The sequence below is a fragment of the Sander lucioperca genome, chromosome 17, assembly GCF_008315115.2.
Source record: "Sander lucioperca isolate FBNREF2018 chromosome 17, SLUC_FBN_1.2, whole genome shotgun sequence".
In the NCBI taxonomy this organism is placed as follows: Eukaryota; Metazoa; Chordata; class Actinopteri; order Perciformes; family Percidae; genus Sander; species Sander lucioperca.
This window is the reverse complement of record NC_050189.1, coordinates 25,649,281-25,669,303: the sequence shown is the minus strand read 5'-3', so window position 1 is coordinate 25,669,303 and position 20,023 is coordinate 25,649,281. Positions and strand designations below refer to the sequence as shown.

Here is a 20,023-nt window from a genome sequence, read left to right as displayed (position 1 = left end):
ATATAAAAAAACACAATAAAAAATTAATAAAAAAAAAAAGGAAAAAAAAAAGAAAGAATCCCACAAACAACTAAACAGTACCGCCCACTGAAATCAGAGCTTCCTTAAGAAGAAATGATTCATTTATTCATTTATACACAATCTTTCAACAGGTCTTCCTTTTTTTTTTATTAATATTTTTGACAGACAGTACAACCTATGTCACCATCACAACTAACGAGACATCGATATCATCCACTGTCCCGTTTTATGAATACAGAAAAAAGAAAAGACAAAAAAAAACAAAAAAAACAATAGATAACAAAACAAACAACAACCTCATATGCCTTACATTACATTACATTATTCTACCAGTCAAACGCTATATTGGATTGGATCAGATTGTTATATTCAGACAGACAACCCATCTATTGCCATCAGGAAGGAGCCCCAAACCTGATTAAAGATATCCTCTCTCCCCATTACTCTGTAAGTGACTCACTCATACGTAGCCATTCTTGTCATTTGTTCAGCCCATTCCCTAAAACAACACAGAGTAGATGACTTCCAGTGCCTCAAAATTATTCTACATCCTGTTGTAATAGCTAGACGTATCCATAGTCTTTGTCTTCCGGTCAGAGTGTTATTGTCTGGCAGCAGACCCAGAATACACAGAGCTGGGGTCTTGGTGAGTTGTAGTCCGAATATATCATTCAAGAGGGTAACAACCCCATTCAACAGGTCTTCCTAAGGCAAAAAAAAGCAATGCAATGTAACATTGATAATGAAACTTCAAAGCGCGCTAATTCCAGTGTGCAGGCTTTTCTGTTGTAATCTTTTCATACAATCACGCTCATGATGATAATAAACATGCACCCATTTGGCTAATAAACAGTGTTTTCCTTCCGTAAACCGAAAACCTGTACAGACATATTGTCTCAATCTCTTTCCAGCCCCTGTATCTCTTTCTGACTCTCCGTCTCTACAGACTCTCTAAGTTAAACCAAGGAAAACCACGAGGTCCGAAATATCCACCTGCAGCCAAACGCTGAATATTTAATAGTGATAACCTCCCACAGTATTTGGCATGGCTGCATACTGGCTGGTGCTGTCACCTGAAAAGCTAAAGGACCCTCTCTCAGCAGTTAGTCCCACTTATAGCTCAGCTGAGATTCCCAATGGTTGTAAAGCTGTGTTTCTTAGTGCTCAAAAGCAAATTCACTCCTTGCAGTATCTGTACTAAGGAACCTTGGTGACTGGGTGAGGTTTTTTTTATCTTAGTTTGGGTCCCAGTTGAATCGTAAGCAGTAGGCCCAGGAGCAGAGTTGTAACCCCAACAGCTGGATCATATTTTGTTTTTGCTTTATTTTGCAGAGTAATTGTTCGAGTAGGACAATCATCTGTTCCCTCCACAAGGAGAGAAGGGAAGTATTGTAGCATTGAGCCATCTGTTTAAATATTGGTGTGGCTGTTAGTATAACTAATTGGGCATAGGTATTTGGGCGATTTACATAATAACTCTTAGGTTTTTAGTGTTGGTTCACAGATGGGAGTCGATTTGTGAGGTTTAGCCTCCCTAATTGAGCCGCCACAAAAGAGAAATGTAAGCTGCTTGAATATATTTTTGTGTATTGGCAGAGCTCAGTGAGCATGTATGTTTGTAGCAGTTAGCAAGGCAGAGCTAAACACAAAAAAAAATGCTGAGGGTCTTAAAAAACTCCATCATTTCATTACAGTTGCCCAAATTAGCCAGTATTTATTGATGTCTTTTTCCCTTTTCTTCTTTTCAACTTTCGGTCTTTCATCACCTTTTTCTCATTCTCTTTTGCTTTGTCTTCTCTGTGGCTCTACTTTCTCGCTGCCTATTCTTGTATCCCCCTGTTCTGCTCTCAAGAAAAGCTGTAAAGGCTGTATCTGTCTCTTATTTTTTTCCGTTGTCTCTCACCCACACAAAGCAAGATCTCTCTTCCCCCCCCCCATCCCCCCCCTTTTCAGAAAATAAACTGCAGAACCTCACGAGATGAATGCAGATACAAAATTTCACTACTTCCTTCAGATCAGGAGTGAAGGGAGCCCGCGGGGAGGATGAGTCGGAGGAGTTAGGTGGTGAAGCTCCGCCACATGGAGGACAGAAAGAGAGAATGATGAGTGAAAAATTATGAAAAGAGGGCAGGGAGCTCCCATTCCTTGTTCCGGGGGGAAGAAGTTGGAGAAGAGATGGGCAGTGGGTGGGGATGTTGAGAGAGGGGACTGATGAGTGGGAGAAGCCCTGCGGTGAAGTCAGAAAAAAAGGCACAATCACATCTGGCACAACGTATGAGAAAAGAAGAGATGTCGGGATTAAAATAGGTGAAAGGGAAACAAAATGGAGCATTTGGAATGGAAATAGGGTGAAGTAACGAAACATGAGTGATGGAGGGGTGAACAGAAAAGACATAGCGGAGAGTAAAACTCAAGCTCAAGTTTTCTAAGAGAACCTGTCAGTGAAGTGATGTGCTTCCCCAGTTGCAACACAAGTTAAACGAGGGGAGTTGGCAAAGGTGAAAGAGATTGAGAGGAAACAACCGCAAACAATCATAGGACCATCGCGAACGAGTACTGAAGGAGCAAAAGGGGGAAAGGGACAGAAATTGGATAAACGCCAAGATGGAGAGGGGTTGAGACTAGTAGAGATCGGCCAAGAGAGGCCAGCGTATCACAGGAGGAGACTACTGGCCAGATGCAGGTGCCTCTGTAGTGATGCAACAGAGATTGGAATGGAGGGCACATTATGGAAAAAATGATCCAGTTCAAAAATATGACTTGCTGTACACTTTATGTAAGAAATAGATCATCTGAAGGGAAAATATAAACATACAGCATTCAACCGTTCTTATTCTCACTTAAAGAGCTCATATTATGCTTTTTGGCTTTTTTGGTTCGGGTTGTTCTGCCAGTGTTTCGGGATCAGACTCGGGTTCGAACATGTACGGCTGAGCCGAAGCCATGGTTACCAGCTGAAGCAGGTTTGTTTTGGATCACACTAGCTTGCTTGTCAGGGCCCGCCCTACTCTGCTTCTGATTGGCTAGTAGTCCTTACCTGGGCACCGTGCATGTGCGACTCCCAACAAAGATGGAACAGAAGCGAGATGCCTCACTCGGTAGCTAAAACAGAGAGCTCAACACACAGGGTGAAAAGAGGAGCCATGTGCAGTACGAAAAAAATATATGGTGTTTTTTGAAAATGAAACCATGTAAAGGTCCTGACACACCAACCAGACGGGTCGACCGTCGGCAGAAAAGCCAGTCGGACTGATCAGTCGGGTCCCCGAGGTCCAAAAAATGCCTCAGAACACACTGAGGCGACGCCGACTTGAGCGTACGCTCTGCGCGTGCGCGAAACGTAATACGTCTCCATAGCAGCAGGCGGCGCTGCTCTGTATTGTTTCCATTAACAGTCTGATTATTTACCAGAAAATGAAAACCGGCAGCTGATTGGACGAACGCATCACGTGGTTCTTTTTTCTCCGGAAATTCACAGCCAGACTGTCATGGCGGCTTGTTCAGAATACGATCTCATATTGTACTAAAATAGTTCACCGAAACGTGTTTCTGAAAACATTTTAAGCGAGAAACAGGCCGTGCAGTTGCTGAATCGGTCTTCATTTCAGATTGACAAAGGTCAGTTTAAAAGATTTTTGTCAGATTTTGAGAGGCTCATCCGCTCCCCATTTCCGTCCCGACTGCCCTGTCCCCGACTGAACATGTCGGGTCGGCCCAAATGAATGCCAACGGCCCCTCGGACGGCCGACGGCACGGGACACACCGAACAGACTCGAGTCACTGACCTCGCCAGACGGCCCAACGCCCGATTATCAGGCCGGTGTGTCAGCTCCCTAAGCCTATTCTGGTACAACCTCTAAATACAATTATGAACCTGAAAATGAGCATAATATGAGCTCTTGAAATTTGGTCATTAAAATTATACAAAAAAATAGAAAACTCTACATTTGATTCCTAACACATTGGAAATTGTTTTTGTAACCACCTACTGCCCTCAAGCAAATCCGATTCGTAGACTCCACAGCTCCCACTGAGCCTGTCCTTTCTGCTGTGTGAAAGGACTCATGTCATGTCGCTCAACTGGTAAAACATTGAATGACACTGCCATAGTCAGGGGTCCCATTCCTTGTATAGCTCAATAGCTAGGTTAGAAGGCTAAGGTGACACTAATACTGCTGCAGGGCTTACTGGGATAAAAAAAACATGTACTCATAATGGTGTAGGGAACATTCTATAAAGGCAGCCAGCAAAAAAAACGCATGTTCTGTTCCCTTTCTTATTGCTGGCAAGCTAACTAGAATAACATTTCCATTTTTTTTCTTATGCCTTTTAAACAGACTGCAGAATAAAACTTATACATTTAAACCTGGACAGAAAGAGAGCTAGGAGGGAGGGTAGTCGCTGAAAGGGAAGGGACATCATCATTGTCTCTCAATGAAAATGTTTTCTTACTGAGCGGCTGAATAGGGAGTGGGCTGAAGTGGGAGAATAGAAAACTTGTGAAAGTGAGGACAGAGGTGAAGGACAGAGCTGCTGAATGGCAGAGGTTTTGTTGTTTCTCAGCATGATTTTGAATAGGTTGCTTTTTTCACTTTGAAGCTTTTTAACCCTTGTGTTGTCTTCCCGTCGACCTGCAACTTTTTGTTTTTCTGGGTCAAAATTTAAAACTAAAGTTGGTCGACACTTTTTCCGACGTTTTTGCGTTTTTTTTTGACGTTTTTGTTATTTTTTCCCACTTTTTTAAAAACCTTTTTAGGGCGTTTTCACACATGAAAGTCCGAACCAAGGTCCGGACCAAGGTTCATGTTTTTGTTACATTGTATACATTTGATCCGGTAAGTTTTGGTTTCACACTGCAGTTATGCAAGCGCACTAAAGATCTAAACGTGACAAAACTATGTCCTGCCGTCTCCAGATTCTTATAATTGATTGGTTTGTAGACGGGCTTCCCCGTCCTCTCGTCTCCTCTCTCTGTGTCGGAGATTTTTCATCTGACTGCTGCTCTCCCATACGGCCGCGGCTATTTTTGTTTTGTTGTGATGTTGAGAAGCAAGACACTGGAACTTTCTGGAGAATTTATTCAGAGACAAACGGAAACCTACACTGTACATTTACTACCACTTAACAAATAAACTGCTGATGTATTCTCTGCTCTGATAGCCGACAGCTGTCTGCTCTGAGCGCATTCACCGTCACTCTCACTCTCTCATGTAGCCTACACACTAAGCACCGAGCTATTCCTTAAAGGAGCTTCCCCGGTCTTGTAACACAAGGAGAGCCTGCCAGAGCTTCTTGTATTTGGTCCGAAAGTCCGAACCATCCAAAAAATGCTTTCACACTGTAAACGAACCAGACCATGGTTCAGTTTGGTCCGGACCGAGACCACCTCTTTTGGTCGGACCAAAATTTGGTCTTTTGATCCGGACCGTGGTCCGGGGGAGGTTTCACACCTCTAATTTTGGTTCGGATCAAACTGAAAAGTCCGAAAGTCCGGACCAAATGAGGTATGTGTGAAAACGCCCTTAGACATTTTGCCCATTTTGTCAATGTTGTTGTATCATTTTTTTCCCCAAAATGCTATAAAATTAAATAAAACACCCAAATTCAATGAAAGTAGTGAACTGATTATTTATTTTACGGAACCATCCACGTTAGAAACTTTTTGAAAACGGGTCAAATTTGACCCATGGACAACAGGAGGGTTAATGAAGTGAATGTACACTAAGTGGGATTGATGCTAAGAGACATTCAAATTATAGAGGAAGACGGAAAAAAAAGTTATTTTTCTTCAAGGGAGGATGACACAGAGATGAAAACTATTTTCTTACAGTCAGGAGAGCAGAATACAATTAGAAAAAGACTGTTTGAGCGAACTGGCAAAACAATGAGAGACGCCAGGCTGCCGGGAGGTCAGGGAGACGTGGAGATTAGGAGTGAATGCCATTAACAATGGAATGAATAAGGAGTTGGTGGAGGTGAAGGAGAGAGCAAATTAGATAGAAGGCTAAATTAAAGATTGTGGAGAAGAGAGGAAATGATGCTTTAAGGTGAAGCCTTGCAGGCGGCTCAGAGTCTAGTTTGAGTATTGTAACTCCTCCTTTGTTTTCCTTCTTCTGTCGTCTCTATTTCCTCTCACATCTGTTCCTTTTTAAAGGTGCTCTGTGTAGCATGTCATTATCAAATTAACTCAGCTACCCTGGCGTGATTAAACACACTATAGCTGAGACTGTTGGTGTCTGTGGGATTACACTAGTGCTGGTGTTTATCAGCACATTTCCAATTAACCCATATGCCTACCATACACTAGACGACTTTGAACAAACTTTGAAAAGACTGAAAACTGACACCATCTCACATCTAAAGACAATCTTCTCACATCTAATGTTAATAATCATCAATAATCATGTCATAATATGTAAAGACAGGGGATCTCGCAGGGTCACAAATTGCAAGACTACAACTAGATTTGTTTTAACCAAGCTAGCTAGCTGCCGCTAGCGTAGGGTTACCAGACGTCCTGGTTTGACCGGGACAGTCCCGATTTTGAATTGCGTGTCCAGAGTCCCGACAAAAGCCTGTTGGGACGCTAAAATGTCCCGGTTTGCACCAACCATTATGACATTGTCCCGGTTGTCAGCGATTACATAGCCAACGTGGTCTTATTATAGCCCGATCATTAACTAAACACACGTAGAAAGACTAATAAAGTGTCCAGCGTATGATTTTAACAATGTGTGTGTGTGTGTGTGTGTGTGTGTGTGTCAGTCAGTCAGTCAGTCAGTCAGTCAATCGTAGCGGTCTGCATAATCTGTGCAGCCAGCGTTACAATGTAGGCTGTATTTGTAAACATTGTGGCAATGCCTCTTCTTATCTGTCTTGTTTTAACCAGTCCCTCCAGGTCCGCTGGAAAGTCAGCAGACAAGCGCTGGGTGGAAATGGGGACATTCTAAAACGTGAAAAAGCTTAACGTGGTTTAATGTACCTAAACAACGATCAATGATTCAATCAAATTTCTCTCTCATATTGCTCTGGTTATGAGGAGCAATATGAGAGAGAAATTTGCTGATCATTGATCGTTGTTTAGGTACATTAAACCACGTTAAGCTTTTTCCTTACAATAGCCTCAATGAAGCAGAGACACTTAATGTTAGATAACGTCCATAATAATAGGACTTTGGGTTAGATTTTTTGACAGTTTTCAGTGGTTATGAGGAGCAATATGAGAGAAATTTGGTGATCACTGATCGTTGTTTAGGTACATTTAACCACGTTAAGCTTTTTCATGTTAGGACTTAAATAAAGCCCATGAGAACCGTGGAGAGTCAACCCACAGCCGCTCCGCCGACCTGCTGGAAATGTGAAGCAGATACTCGTCACACGGGCCAATTTTGCTGACACCTGTGCGCAATTTCACAGTAGGCTTTCAGCCAACAAATTGATTCTTGAGCAAATTCACTCCTAACAACTATACAGAATGAATGTTTCCAATAGGGAAGCTATCTGCTCTATCAAATGAGATTACGTGTGTGTGTGTGTGTGTGTGTGTGTGTGTGTGTGTGTGTGTGTGTGTGTGTGTGTGTTGTTGGTTAGAATAACACTGGTAACACTTTATGGTAAATGTATATATGTACAATATGAATTATCATGAATTCATGCATGAATTAATTGATGTATGTATTAGTATGCATTATGTAATTGATGATTTATGTATTACTGCATCCCTTAATATCCCATGAATCATCAGGAATTGACGTGTTCATTGTCTGTCATTCGTGACTTCATACATGAACAACACAACTAAAGCATTAGGTAAGGTGGGTACATCATTATGAATTATGATTTATTAAGCATGACCATGATTATTTTTCTGTAAAAAAAAAATGTGGTCATCACTGCAAATTCTGATTTGAACACAACTTGTGCTTAATGATGTAGCCACCTTACCTAATGCTTTAGTTGATGTGTTGTTCATGCATGAGGTCATGAATGAGAGGCTATGAACTCATGTCAATTCCTGATGATTCATAAGATATAAAGGAATGAAGTAATGCACAAATCATGAATTCATTCATGCATGAATTCATAATTCATGTACCTTTACCGTAAAGTGTTACCATAACTTTAGTTCAACCCTGTGGCAGCAGTTACAAATAATTCGTTTAGTGCCATGCAATGAAAAATACCTTTTCACAAAGTTTTTCACAAGTTCAGTGGGTGGATTTTCCAAAAGAATGCTTTAATTCTGAAAAATAAAGTTCATCCCTCACGAAACTCACTCAATGTCTTTTAATATTATTTCTTAGATATGTAGGCTACATACCAAGAACATTCATGAATATTAACTGATATACCCCATTATGTTGTGAGCAGTAGTCCTACGTGTGCTGTTGGCAAAATTGTGTCTAATCTGTCTGTGTCTATGTCTGACCTGAGCTGGCACATGTTCACATTAAAAAGCGTGTGCGTGCACGAGCACTACGGTCACGCGCAAAGTGTCCCGGTTTTAGTTCTGGGAAATCTGGTCACCCTACGCTAGCGTTAGCTGGTAACTTAAGGAAAAGTTTGCAGATTTTCTGTTCTGCCGTACATGCAGATGAATGTTACCCGTCGGTAAAACTCCCGTTGGATAACTCGCTTCAGAAGGGTTGAAAATCAGCAAATTTCCCTCTTTAGCGCTTAGTTTAGCGCAGCGCCATAGCAACCATAAACAACACTGGCTCTCTAGCTAACTCTAGCTGTTTGCTGCTTCCTGTTTGGTGCTGGAAGGGAGCGCACCCATTGGTTGTTGACAATGTTCACATGATTTAACTTCACTTCCAAGACTTAAAACTTATGATAATATCAAACACGTTTGATTTTGTCAGAACGTCAAGACGGGAAAGAGTCGGACTGAGTTTTATGACCACCTCACACCAAACGATAGAGACGATGGGAGTACACCCCAACTCTAGCACGACTCTCAGGATTTCATTCCGATATTGGAAAATAGTCTGCAACAGTGGAATCGCTTGAAAAGTGGTTTGGTGTAAGGTCGGCATAACTTGAGAGTAATCGGTTTTACCCAAATTGGACGCTTGCTACCTGTGTCTGTCAGCATTTCTGGGATCCCAAAAAAAGTAGTCCAAGATAAGACGCTGGTTTTCTGTATTGTGTATTTAGATAAGGCACATAATTGACCTCTCTTCTGCTGCTGTAGTACTCAAGTTCTCACTTCCTCCATCGATCTCTCCCTTTGCAGCTACTCCCGTCTCTCTCCTTCTTTTTGCCAATCAATTGTTGTTATCTACCTCTCTTCTGCTATATCTCTATTTCTATCTCCTCATCTTTCCCGGCTCTCTTTCTCTCTCTGCTGAGTTACTGACAGCACATGATGGAAGTGCCGCCGGGGGCAAGAACCAGCTTTGTCTTTTACTTCCCCTGGTCTGAACCATGCAGGCAAATACTTCTGAATGCTTTGAGTTAGTGCATCAAAGCTAATAGTAAGGTAATATCTCACATGGGCTGCATCTCATAACCCTTATATGATAGCTCCACGACCGCTCGGTCCTCAGCTGAAGCGGAAGTTGTTCTGTTCCTCCTCAGTGAAGGCCGTCTCAAAGCTCTTATTCCTGCCCCGAGAATCGAGGAGGGATCATCGAGGAGCTATAGGCGAGGATACACGAGAGCAGCCTTCCCGGAAGCCGTGCAGCTGAAGGAGTTGCTAACTCCGCCCATACATCTAACGAATTAATGTGACTCTTCAGAGGAAAGGACGTCTCATCCCTCTAAAACACATTTGCTCGTTGCCTCTCTCCTCCCATGATTTTCTTACGTCCCTCCTGGGCCTCCTCGGTGGGAGGGTCTAAGGGTCTGGAGGACTCGAGGAGGCAATTTAAGGGTTATGAGCTGCAACTATAGACTGATATTGCGATGCATGCTCAATATAAGCGTTCTCTAGTCCTGATTCAAGCCACATTTCCCCTGAGCCTGGTTAACCCTCACTGCAAACAGAAGAAACCGACAGAAACGGCGATTAGTGTCCGGCTGGTCGAGAATTCTTATATGTTCACGATTGGTATTCAGTTTGAAGTATCATGTCAAAATGGCACTATTACTATCATTATTTCGAATGTCCAACAATAGAGGTGCGTGATGGTTCATTAGCCATACAGGGACGTAGAAAATGAGAGCGGTCAACTCCAAAGAACTGTGATTAAAAATGATAAAATTATATTTCATACCACACAGGCAAAAATCTACTGGTAGCCAGATGACATGCACATATGGTAAAAAAAGAGCTGTCATGTACTATCAGGAGTCTGTTGTAGAACAGAAGGTCAGATGTGAAATTGCGTCATACTCAAGAGTTACATTTTACTAAAGTGAAGGATTTTTAATTATTTTTTTTTAGCCTCTCAAATAAAAAAAACTTCTTTAGATGTGTATTGAACAATAGCCATCTCACTCAGTCACACTACTTTATATCCACTAAATCTTGCTGACAATTTCAATTTAAGCGACTAATTAGGTGTGACTCCTACTGCTGCTTCATCTTTGAAGGGATTGGAGTCATTCTAAATGAGTTGGAAGAAGAGATAGAGATGGAAACAAATTAGCTTTCTATATGGCCACCACTTTCTCTTCTTCGCTTCACACTTGTATATTGCCCGTACATTTTTATTTGAGGTAAGTGTGTTGAGGCCTAAATCAAGGGCTCCATTTTGATTTTGACTGATGCATTTAAAAACAAACATTTGTTTTGATAAATCCAATTTCATAAAAAATCGGATATGATCATCTTGTTTTTCTTGGATCTGTTGTTGTGTGTCAGAGCATTAAACAGAAGAGTTTAAATAAGCATCTTTATTATACCATTTGTGCCCATTAATTTATACAAATCTGTTTTTAGTGTCTGAATTTTTCTTTTTTTTTTTTTACAATATTATTAGTCTCTCTTCTCAGTAGAATGGTGTCCCTGTAAGATACATTGTCTGCCCTTATTAGATCAGTTTGAGCCTCGGCCAAGTTATAGAAGGCTGAGTCATGTTTCAAAGGGACAGTGGGATTATCTCTTAGTTAAACTTAGAGTTAAACTAATGATTCTGACTATTTGTGACACAGCTGCAGTAGTTGCCATGGAAATGTCATTAGTTTGGAACATGGTTTGATGTGATGATCTTGGTACCTTTGACTTCAGATCTGATTTTGATGTTGCAGCACTGGTCCAACTGGTTTCTAGTGCAAGAGGTGCTGAGTGTTGATGCGTCCTGAGTCAGCAGTTACTCAGCACACTGCAGGGAAATGCATCATACCTTGATCATAACTGCAAATGTCAGAGGAAGTTTGGCTACGGGCAGCCATGGCATTTCAAGATGCACACGTGCACACACACAGACACACACACACACACACACACACACCATGAGCACGCAGAAACACGCACTGCAACACGCACTGCCACAAGGTTATCTTGCACAGTGTAAATATGTAATATATGTGTGCATGTTACTGTGGTGTTCTGCGCTGTGTTCTTCCCCTTCACACACACACACACACACACACACACAGTCTTTCTTTTTCAAAGGGGGCTGTAGCACAGACTCAGTCCTGCTTTTAATGTGGCCACTTATGAGTTTCAAATCAAATTGTCATCTAACCTAATGTCCTGGGACATGGGCACACACACACACACACACACACACACACACACACACACACACACACACACACACTGCAAACACAATGACCTCCCCCTTCCTTCACTTCTCTCCCTTTCTCCCTTGCTCATCATCATCTATTTGTTCATCTCCCAAATGTGTCAGCATTCCCACCCCCCTTCTCTCTCTCTCTCTCTCTCGCTCTCTCTCTCTCTCGCTCTCTCTCTCTCTCGCTCTCTCCACATCTTTCACACTCCATTTAGGCATTCAGCAGCGTCTGCAAAGGGCTTAATAGAAAGTGAAAACATGCGAGAGGAGAGGTAGATGAAAACAGAATGCGATTGAGGGAAGTTGATAGAACCCTTTCCACTGCTTTCTGACTCTGTCTCTCTCTCTCTCCCACACTCACACACACACACACACACACACATACATATGTGAGGCTTTATTTTGATACTTAAATTGAATGACTCTCTAATACTGCTGATTCCACTGAGAATGAAAACCAGCTCTGTTCATTCCATTCAGCCCCTTTCAGCTCACTGTTCTGTTTGTTCCTGCCTCCCAGTCGCCTCCCTATGGAGGTGTTTTTGGTACATGTACTGGGATGAGAACCAGAGACAAACCCTGGACATGATGGTGGGACTCTATTCCCCATGTAGCCTGGGAAATCCTCAGGACCCCCCCAGTAAGAGTTGGATGATGTGACTGGAGAACAGGAGGTCTGGGCTACCATGTTTCACCTGTTGCTACCGTGACCCGGTTTTCATTTGCTAGTTCATTTTTTTCAAATGTACTGTTGTCTCTCCTTCTGCTTGTCTATATTTTTAGAAGTTTAATTAGCTGTGTTCAGTTTCAGATTGCTACCAGCTCACGCTTTTGCTTTGCTGCTAAATTAGTGTTTGACTCAGCAGCAGGAGCAGCGTAAGGATCTTGTAATGTTTTGCATTAGAAACCAGCAGATACCGTTGGTAATATCAAAGCATCAGAATCATGATCCATTAGTCTGACATCGTTTTAGTTCTTTTTCCATCTCTCAATCTCCCTGTTCTGTGTCATATCAAATCTGTTTTTAGTCTTTTGTTTACTCGTATGTTACTGTCTTTCTAAAGATCCATCTGTTCCTGGAACTATTGATCTACCTCTTTGTTTGCCTCTCTTTTTTGCACTTTTTTTCTCATCCCATCTCTTCTGTCTCATGTGCTGTTTTTAATTACCTCAAGAACGTTTTCTTCACCCTTACCTTCTAATCAACTCCACTGACAGACAAGTAAACAACTTCCTTTCTGCCACACAGACATGCATGCGCTAAAGCTTCTTTGACTCACAAGTTTGCCTTGAGCTCGAAACATTTCCAGACTGAGTCATCTTCCCATTTCTTTCCAAATTCAAAGTAAACCAAAGAGACAGCATCTGTTCTTCTTTATCCATTTTACTAATATATTGCTGAATTAAATAGCACTTAAAATCTGGTTTAGGTACTTGGTGATAAACTGACACAGACAAATAATGTCGTACTGTAAATTCTTTTCACACATACGTATGTAAAGTACATACAGTATGTGAATACACATGCACACAAACCTGACGCACCTCTTACTCCCTTGTGTTAATGAGTCCGTCTCGGTTCCATACATGTCGTTTTTATTATTTATATCAAGTCCAGAGAACAATATTGACTTTGGCAAAATGAAATAAAAACAAAGGAAACAACAGTAATGGTTAAAAGTCATTATTATTAATGTAGTTGGCTCTGTTTCATAGGCATCTGTTTGTGTTTGTTTTATTGTGTGTCTGTCTTTTGTGCTGTGTGTGCTTCTTCAATATCTGTTTTGATCTTTTTCTGCCTAGCTATAATCGACATTTTTTTAAATTCTAATCATGAGGACTTTTTTTTGCCTAAAACAAAAAAATAATCACACATTTTATATTTTGTATTTGATCCTAACATCAATCCCCAGAAAACTTTGAAAAACAGAAACACATGGTGCGACAAGTAACATAATTATATATATATATATATATATATATACTATATATATGTACTTTCAAGTTTTCTCTTTTTGTTTGATTTCCCTCTTTGATAGATGTTATTAGAGTCTCTGTGCTCTGTGCCATTGGATCAGTCATCCCATAATACGTTTTGAAGAAGTCTTGAAGAAGAGTTTAGTGGCTTCCATAGTGGTTCTGTCATGGTTTTTTTTTTTTTTAAATCTGCTTCCTTTCTGAAAACATTCACTGTTTGGATTGAAATCCAAATGGCACAAAGGAGTCTGAAGTCACAAAAAATTAATTTGAAATTCCCCCTTAATGTTTGCCGCTTTCTGACCATGCTACATTGCTGGAAACATTCTGCTCTTAGTTCACTTTAGGCAGGCTGCTACTAATCTTACTTTTATTTATTTTTTTACATTTATTCCGTTCACAGCATGTCCAGAAAGCGCTAAACCTTATTAAACACAAATGGAGTCTGGTTGACTGGATTGCCACTCATACACATTCATATACATGTGCGCACACTAACACACACTTAGGCACACATACACACATCCTGTCCCTGATCCAACAATGCATGCACACTTAGCATTGTTCGTTTGTTTGGTCCGTTATCATCCAACATCCAACGCGATCCTGTCTTTCAGAAATGCACACGCGCGCATGTTCCATCATGCACCTCTGTCTCCATTTTGTTATCTATATCGACTCCATTGTAATCCCAATTTCTTTCTTTTAATAATGTCTGTGCTGCACTCGCTCTTTCCAGCCAGTATCGATTGATCATGTCCAATGCACCCGGTTCTGTATTTATGCTCCCATAATCCACAGGCAACGGCAAGCCAAAATCATTTTCCAGCCACAGAGGACACATAAAAGTCACATTCATTGCGTTTTGGAAAAGAGTTTCAAAATGGCCGCTAGTGTTGGAGTCAAAAAAAAACAAGATGACAAAGCAGGACTATGTCATCCAAATCTCTTTTTTTGTTTTACTGTTGTGTTTTTGTCAGAAGAGTGTTTCTCCAGTATTACGGGTTGTGTTGTTGTTTTTGATCCAGTGTAAACCGTTGTGGGGGCTGAGGCCCTGGAGAGTTGGAAGTGTTAGCAAGAGTCTGGTTCTATTAGTGTATAGGCTTTACTGGGATCCACGCTGAGCTCACGCCATCTCTGTCTCTGCTATATCACCTTTGTTCTGTTCTCTCTATTGATGTGTTCCCCTGTTTGATTATGTCTCTCCCTCTGTGACTGTATACATCACTCACTACATTGTCTCTTCTTACAACTGCCACTCTCGAGTTTTGTTTTTGCGTTCCTTCTTTCTGTTCCATCTTATATCATTTATTTTTGACTAATACAGCTTGAGCTCAGCCTTGAGTATTTTAGAACACTCAGCCGTTTCTCCCACTCTCTCCCTTTTCCTGCCACATCTCTCTACCCACTCATTTTTCCGCCCATCACTCTTCAGCCCTCTTAGAAATCTTCGCCTGACTTCCAGGTGCACTTCCCCCCTTTCTTTTTTCTTTTTTTTCTTCTCCCAGGGAAAATCAAGGAGGTGCACGAGTGAGACTCGAGTCAATTTTACTCTTCTCCCTCCGTCTAAACTCCCAACCTTCCCCTCCTCATCTGCAACCACTTCAACTCCCCTGTCCTGCTCCCTCTTCCACCTCTTTGCCCTGCTGAAATTAAGATCCCATTGAAACTGCCTCACAGACCCTTATATCCCTCTTTACATTCAACAACCCCCTACACAACACTTTCCTCCAGTTCTTCAGCACTCTTTCCATTCTTCCCTGTTTGCCTCACCCTGTCTTTTACACTGCTCGCTTTCCCAGTACTGATCCCAGTGTTAGAGTTGGAGTTGGTGGTGTTGTAAGCGTGGATGTATCCCTGTGGAAACTGGCAGCGTGCCCCAAAGCCCCCGCCACTTTCCTCATCGCTGGTCGTCGAAGATGTAGTGCTTGTTGTCGAGGCGCACTGCACTAGCATTCCATGGAGAGACTGGCTCCGCCTCGTCCAGATCACGCTAAGCCGCTTGGCGTAATTGACAGCACCATAGCGCTTGGCAACCGTCGTGGCAGCATCGGTCGCTAGGGCAACAGAGGAACCCATATCCAGAGAGTGCCGCCGTTTGCTAACGGTCCCGTGGACAGGGCTTAGAGGGGATAGAGGGCTCTGATAAGCCTGTGAGGAGTTCCATTTGTCCCTGCTTCGGGGACTGATTCTCCAGTCCAACAGCTCTGAGTCTCTCAGGGGGGCAGCCAGAGAGAAACTGGCACGATTGGTAAGTTCTCGCTCCAGACGGGGTTTCGGGCGGTCCCTGGAGTGTGACTGACGGGGCAGGGTGGATGAAGGGGAAGGGGAGTAGTAGAGGGGAGTTCTGTCACTTTCAGGGGTGTATGGCGGCGCCTTGTCCAGCTTCCTTTGCCTCACCACCAATGCCATCTCACCTACTGCCCCTGTCGTCATGGAAACTACGCCCCCAGCTGAAAGAAAATGCTCCAGGTTGACTTTAGGTTTTGGCCTGGGCTTTGGAGGGAGTTTTGGAGGCAGAGAGGAAGCAGAGTCTTCCTTCTCATTCTCTTTCTCCTTGTCCGTCTCCCCTCCTCTTTTTGACGGCAGACCATTGGGCAGGACCACCATCATCATGTCCCCGGAACCATTTGATCGGTAGCACCCGCCACTGTTTCCCCCTTTGTCCCCGCCCCCTCCACCTCCACCCTGACAGCAGGCCCCGCTTCCTGCTTCAGTGTTGCCGTTGTGACATATCATGTGGTCACCATGATTGCAAACGCGGTGGCGAACCATGAGCGCCACCGTGAACACGAGCAGGGTGACGACAACAACACCGCCAACCAATATGGTCAGTGTACCGCCCAGGAAATGGGCTTGGAGAGAGCGGCATGCTGGGTAAACATCCTTGGTGGAGAACGTGGCGCAGCCCAGCACTTTCGTCGCCGCTAATGATGTGATAGTGTCATCGAAAATGGCCAGCACACACAGGTTATAGTCCACACCGGAAACCAAGTTCTTCAACAGGAAACGGTCACTGGTCGGCGGTAGAATTCTAAAGAGGGATAAAGGAGAAGAAAAAAAGTAGAGGTCAGTTGAATAAACAAGCCCACTGTGCACAGGATGTGTAGTGAAATAAAAAATATCTGCAGGAACTCGAAGACCAGCCTGAATATTTGGACCACAGTGGGACTAAGGAGAAAGGGTTGACTATTGGAAAAGAAGCAGAGGAAGGGAGGGGTGAAAGGAAGGCTGGAAATAGTGCAGGAGTGGATACTGCAGGAGGGGGAGAGAGGGAAAATGAGGCTATTGATGGAAAGCGCGCCCAGGGAAAATGAAAAGAGAACTCTGTCTGCTCATTTGGAGTGCAGGGTTGTGTGTATGTGTGCGTGCTCGTACTTAAATCCCTGTGAGAAGCAAACGTCAAGCCATTTTGTGGGACCTCACATTAAAAAAAAAAAAAAAAAAAAGAGGCCATTTTAGGTTTAACGGTCAGGGCTAGGATTTACAGTGGAGCTGGGACATGTTGTGGTTTTGATTAGTTTATAGGAAATGAATGTGTCGATGTATTGTCATCATAAGTGAGGGTGTGTTTTGCTTTATTTTGACTGCAAATGTGGTAATGAGTGAGTGGTTGCGTGGGATAATAAAGAATGTGTCCTCATTTTAAGTGTTTCGAGCAGCCGTTAGAACTAACAAACAGGGGAGAGGTGAACAATAGAGAGACAGAGAGAGGGAGAAAAAACAATGAAGAGAGGTGGTGATGAGGACGGAGGGGCACTGGCTTTTTACATAAGTTGTATGTGCTCGTTTCTGTGCGCTCATGTTTGTATTTAGGACATACTAGAATAAAAATCTGTATTTTCACGTCAGTGGGTTTGTGTATGTGACATGCGGGGGTAAAGTGTGTGTGGGAGACTGTAGCACTGCTTAAGTGTCTGTCGCTGATAGGTATGACTTTGCCCTCTGCTGTCCAACCCTCTTGTGTGGGCAAGTTTGTGAATTTTTGTGTTGCTACCATGACTATTTTGCCAGTGATTTCTTTTCTCCTTCCTCTGCTTTTTTGTTGTTGTTCTCCGATTCCCTCTCTTTCCTCTTCCTTTTATCGCTACATCAAAGAGCTTTTTTGTATCCAGTGTTGCTTACCATTCCAGCTCCCTTCAGTCTATAAATGCCATCTAGTGTGACTCAGACACCGAGGGGAGGGGGGGGCACCACAGACGGACCCTGCCCTTAGTCTGTTTAAAATGCATTCAAAATAAAGAGACCATGCGAGCATGCCACAACTTAGCCTACTTGTGTTTTTCTTTAGTTTTGAATTGGGTGTAATTTGGCTGCTGTTACTAATAAAAGTGAAATCAGTCTGACAATTCGCACAAACATATTTTTAGCAGTGTTAAAGAAATTATGGGATTAGGTGTCCTAAATAATGCTAAAAGAAGCTGCCCACTCAGTGCAAATCAGGGGGCTTTGGGTTACGGTACGATTATTGATCACTGATTTTGACAGGCTTCTCAAGGCTTCAAAGTGAACAAAACACTTCTGAACAAATGCCCAGAATATCAGATATTGCACAGGTATAATTTAGGATTTTATTTAATTTTTTGCAAAGAACAGCGTGTTGCAAACGCTACGTTACGCTACCCTTAGCAAATTTCCTGGAGTGATTTGAAAAGCAAGCTCTGGCACAGAAATGCCTTTTTAGCAGAAGCACACATTAAACACTATGTTTTCATGACCAAACAGCTTCCCTGGATTCATTTCCCAGAATATTAGTCATCTCTTTCTTTTCAAAGAGCAAACACTGACATAAAAAAAAAAACCTGCCTCGTTGGATCACAGCAGACTCCAAACAAGAGTACAAAAATGAAACTCTAAAACTGCTGGATATGCTGGTATTCATTCTTACCCTTGGAATATTTGGATAGGTTTGAATGTCTCCTTCATTAATGTCTTCACTCAAAGAACTGTTATGCTTCAAGGTGTCGAGGCAGCTCTGCGAAATGATAGACACTGACTGCTCGAAACTTCAGAGCATTAACAGAAACTGGGAAAGAAAGTTGCAAAATTAAGGTTTTGAGTAAGTACTTTTAATGCATCTGAAGAAGTGAATTAAAGCCACCGCATGATAACCAAATCTCAGGAATTAAAAAAAAAACCCCAAATGAAAGCCTGTCTTGGGCAATCAGTCACAAGGGGGGATATTAATTTGCCCGTGTAAAGTCCAGTAGTTCTCGGACAGTTGGTGCTCAGTTAGATTTCCCACATGAAATATGCAAGAAGCAGCACTCGTAACGCTACCTCTGTTTCTGCATAAAAGGCCTTGGTCATATCATAGGCTTATAAAAGGGCCTGAGAAATATGACAGTGGTGTCAATTCATCCAGAGCCTTTATGTGTCTGTGTATAATAGAGCCTGTAAGGCGGAGGGACTTGACCATCACTGTGGTGAGTACTCTGCTGAGGGGCCGGTTGCTGTAACAAAGGTTACATTTAAATGGGTTCTGATTCACTGTTGTGACGCACTGGTTCCTCATGTGCTTTCCTTTTCCCCTCTTTACCCATGTCTCCCAGTGTCCCAGTTTGATTGATATTAATATTACTATTAACTGTTGCAAGCTTTATTGGATTCAGTGCAAAAACAAAGTATTTGCAAAGTCTGGAACACGCAATATATGTGCTGATTCCCTTTCGTCTACCCGATATACGGTTGCATTATGAAATATACTGCACCAAATGTATAAATGTGGATTAACATAAAGCAACCGAATCCCTTCTGCAGTCTATACTATGTATGATAAACTGGTGCACAGCATCAAACGATTCAATTGGTTCTCCATTGTGTGACTGTGACTCACACACACACACACACGCCCACCTTGACAGAAGCCTTGAGTCATTTTTTTTCCAATCCTGCCATTCAATCCCCCTTTTATTCACTCTATCCTCTGTCCTTCACTCTATCATTCTTTTAAGCTTTTCTTCGACCCTCCCTCCCTCGATATATCCTCCTTATTCCTTTTCCATCCATCTATTATGAACAGATTTCCTTCTTTTCGCTGATCAGTACCTCACCCTTATCTTTCCGTATCCTCTGCCCTTTTCATTGCTTTGTAGTCGCCCATCGTGTCTTTGCCCATACCTGAATCTGCAGTGGTGCACTCTTTCTTGGCACCTTTCTGACTTACATTTTAAGTTGTGTTCGTTCCCTCTGCGCCTCCTCTCCTTTGTCTCACTCTGTCTTTTTTCTCCGCTGTATTTCTGCAGCCAATCAGCTGTGCTCGCTGCAAATCCTTCTGCTATTATCACCGGCATCCAAGGTCTCTCCTCTCCTCTCCTCATCCCCGTCACCTCTACATTTTC

The 20,023-nt window shown here is 42.5% G+C and overlaps 2 protein-coding genes and 1 long non-coding RNA gene across 4 annotated transcripts in view; 2 read left to right on the top strand and 1 right to left on the bottom strand.

The window, feature by feature from the left end:
* Positions 1 to 20,023, top strand: part of pcxb (pyruvate carboxylase b) — a 326,753-nt gene that overhangs the window by 180,389 nt on the left and 126,341 nt on the right. The window lies entirely within an intron of this gene.
* LOC118493619 lies at positions 7,304 to 18,230 on the top strand. Its single transcript, XR_004895568.1, has 3 exons — positions 7,304 to 7,393; positions 8,392 to 8,393; positions 18,220 to 18,230. It is a non-coding gene; the product is annotated as an uncharacterized LOC118493619 (long non-coding RNA).
* The window catches only part of LOC116039902 (leucine-rich repeat and fibronectin type-III domain-containing protein 4), a 39,894-nt gene continuing 33,698 nt past the window's right edge, over positions 13,828 to 20,023 (bottom strand). Inside the window, exon 8 of the mRNA XM_031285038.2 lies at positions 13,828 to 16,716. Coding sequence (XP_031140898.1) covers positions 15,396 to 16,716 — 1,321 coding nt within the window. The 3' untranslated portion in view covers positions 13,828 to 15,395. The remainder of the gene's footprint in view (positions 16,717 to 20,023) is intronic.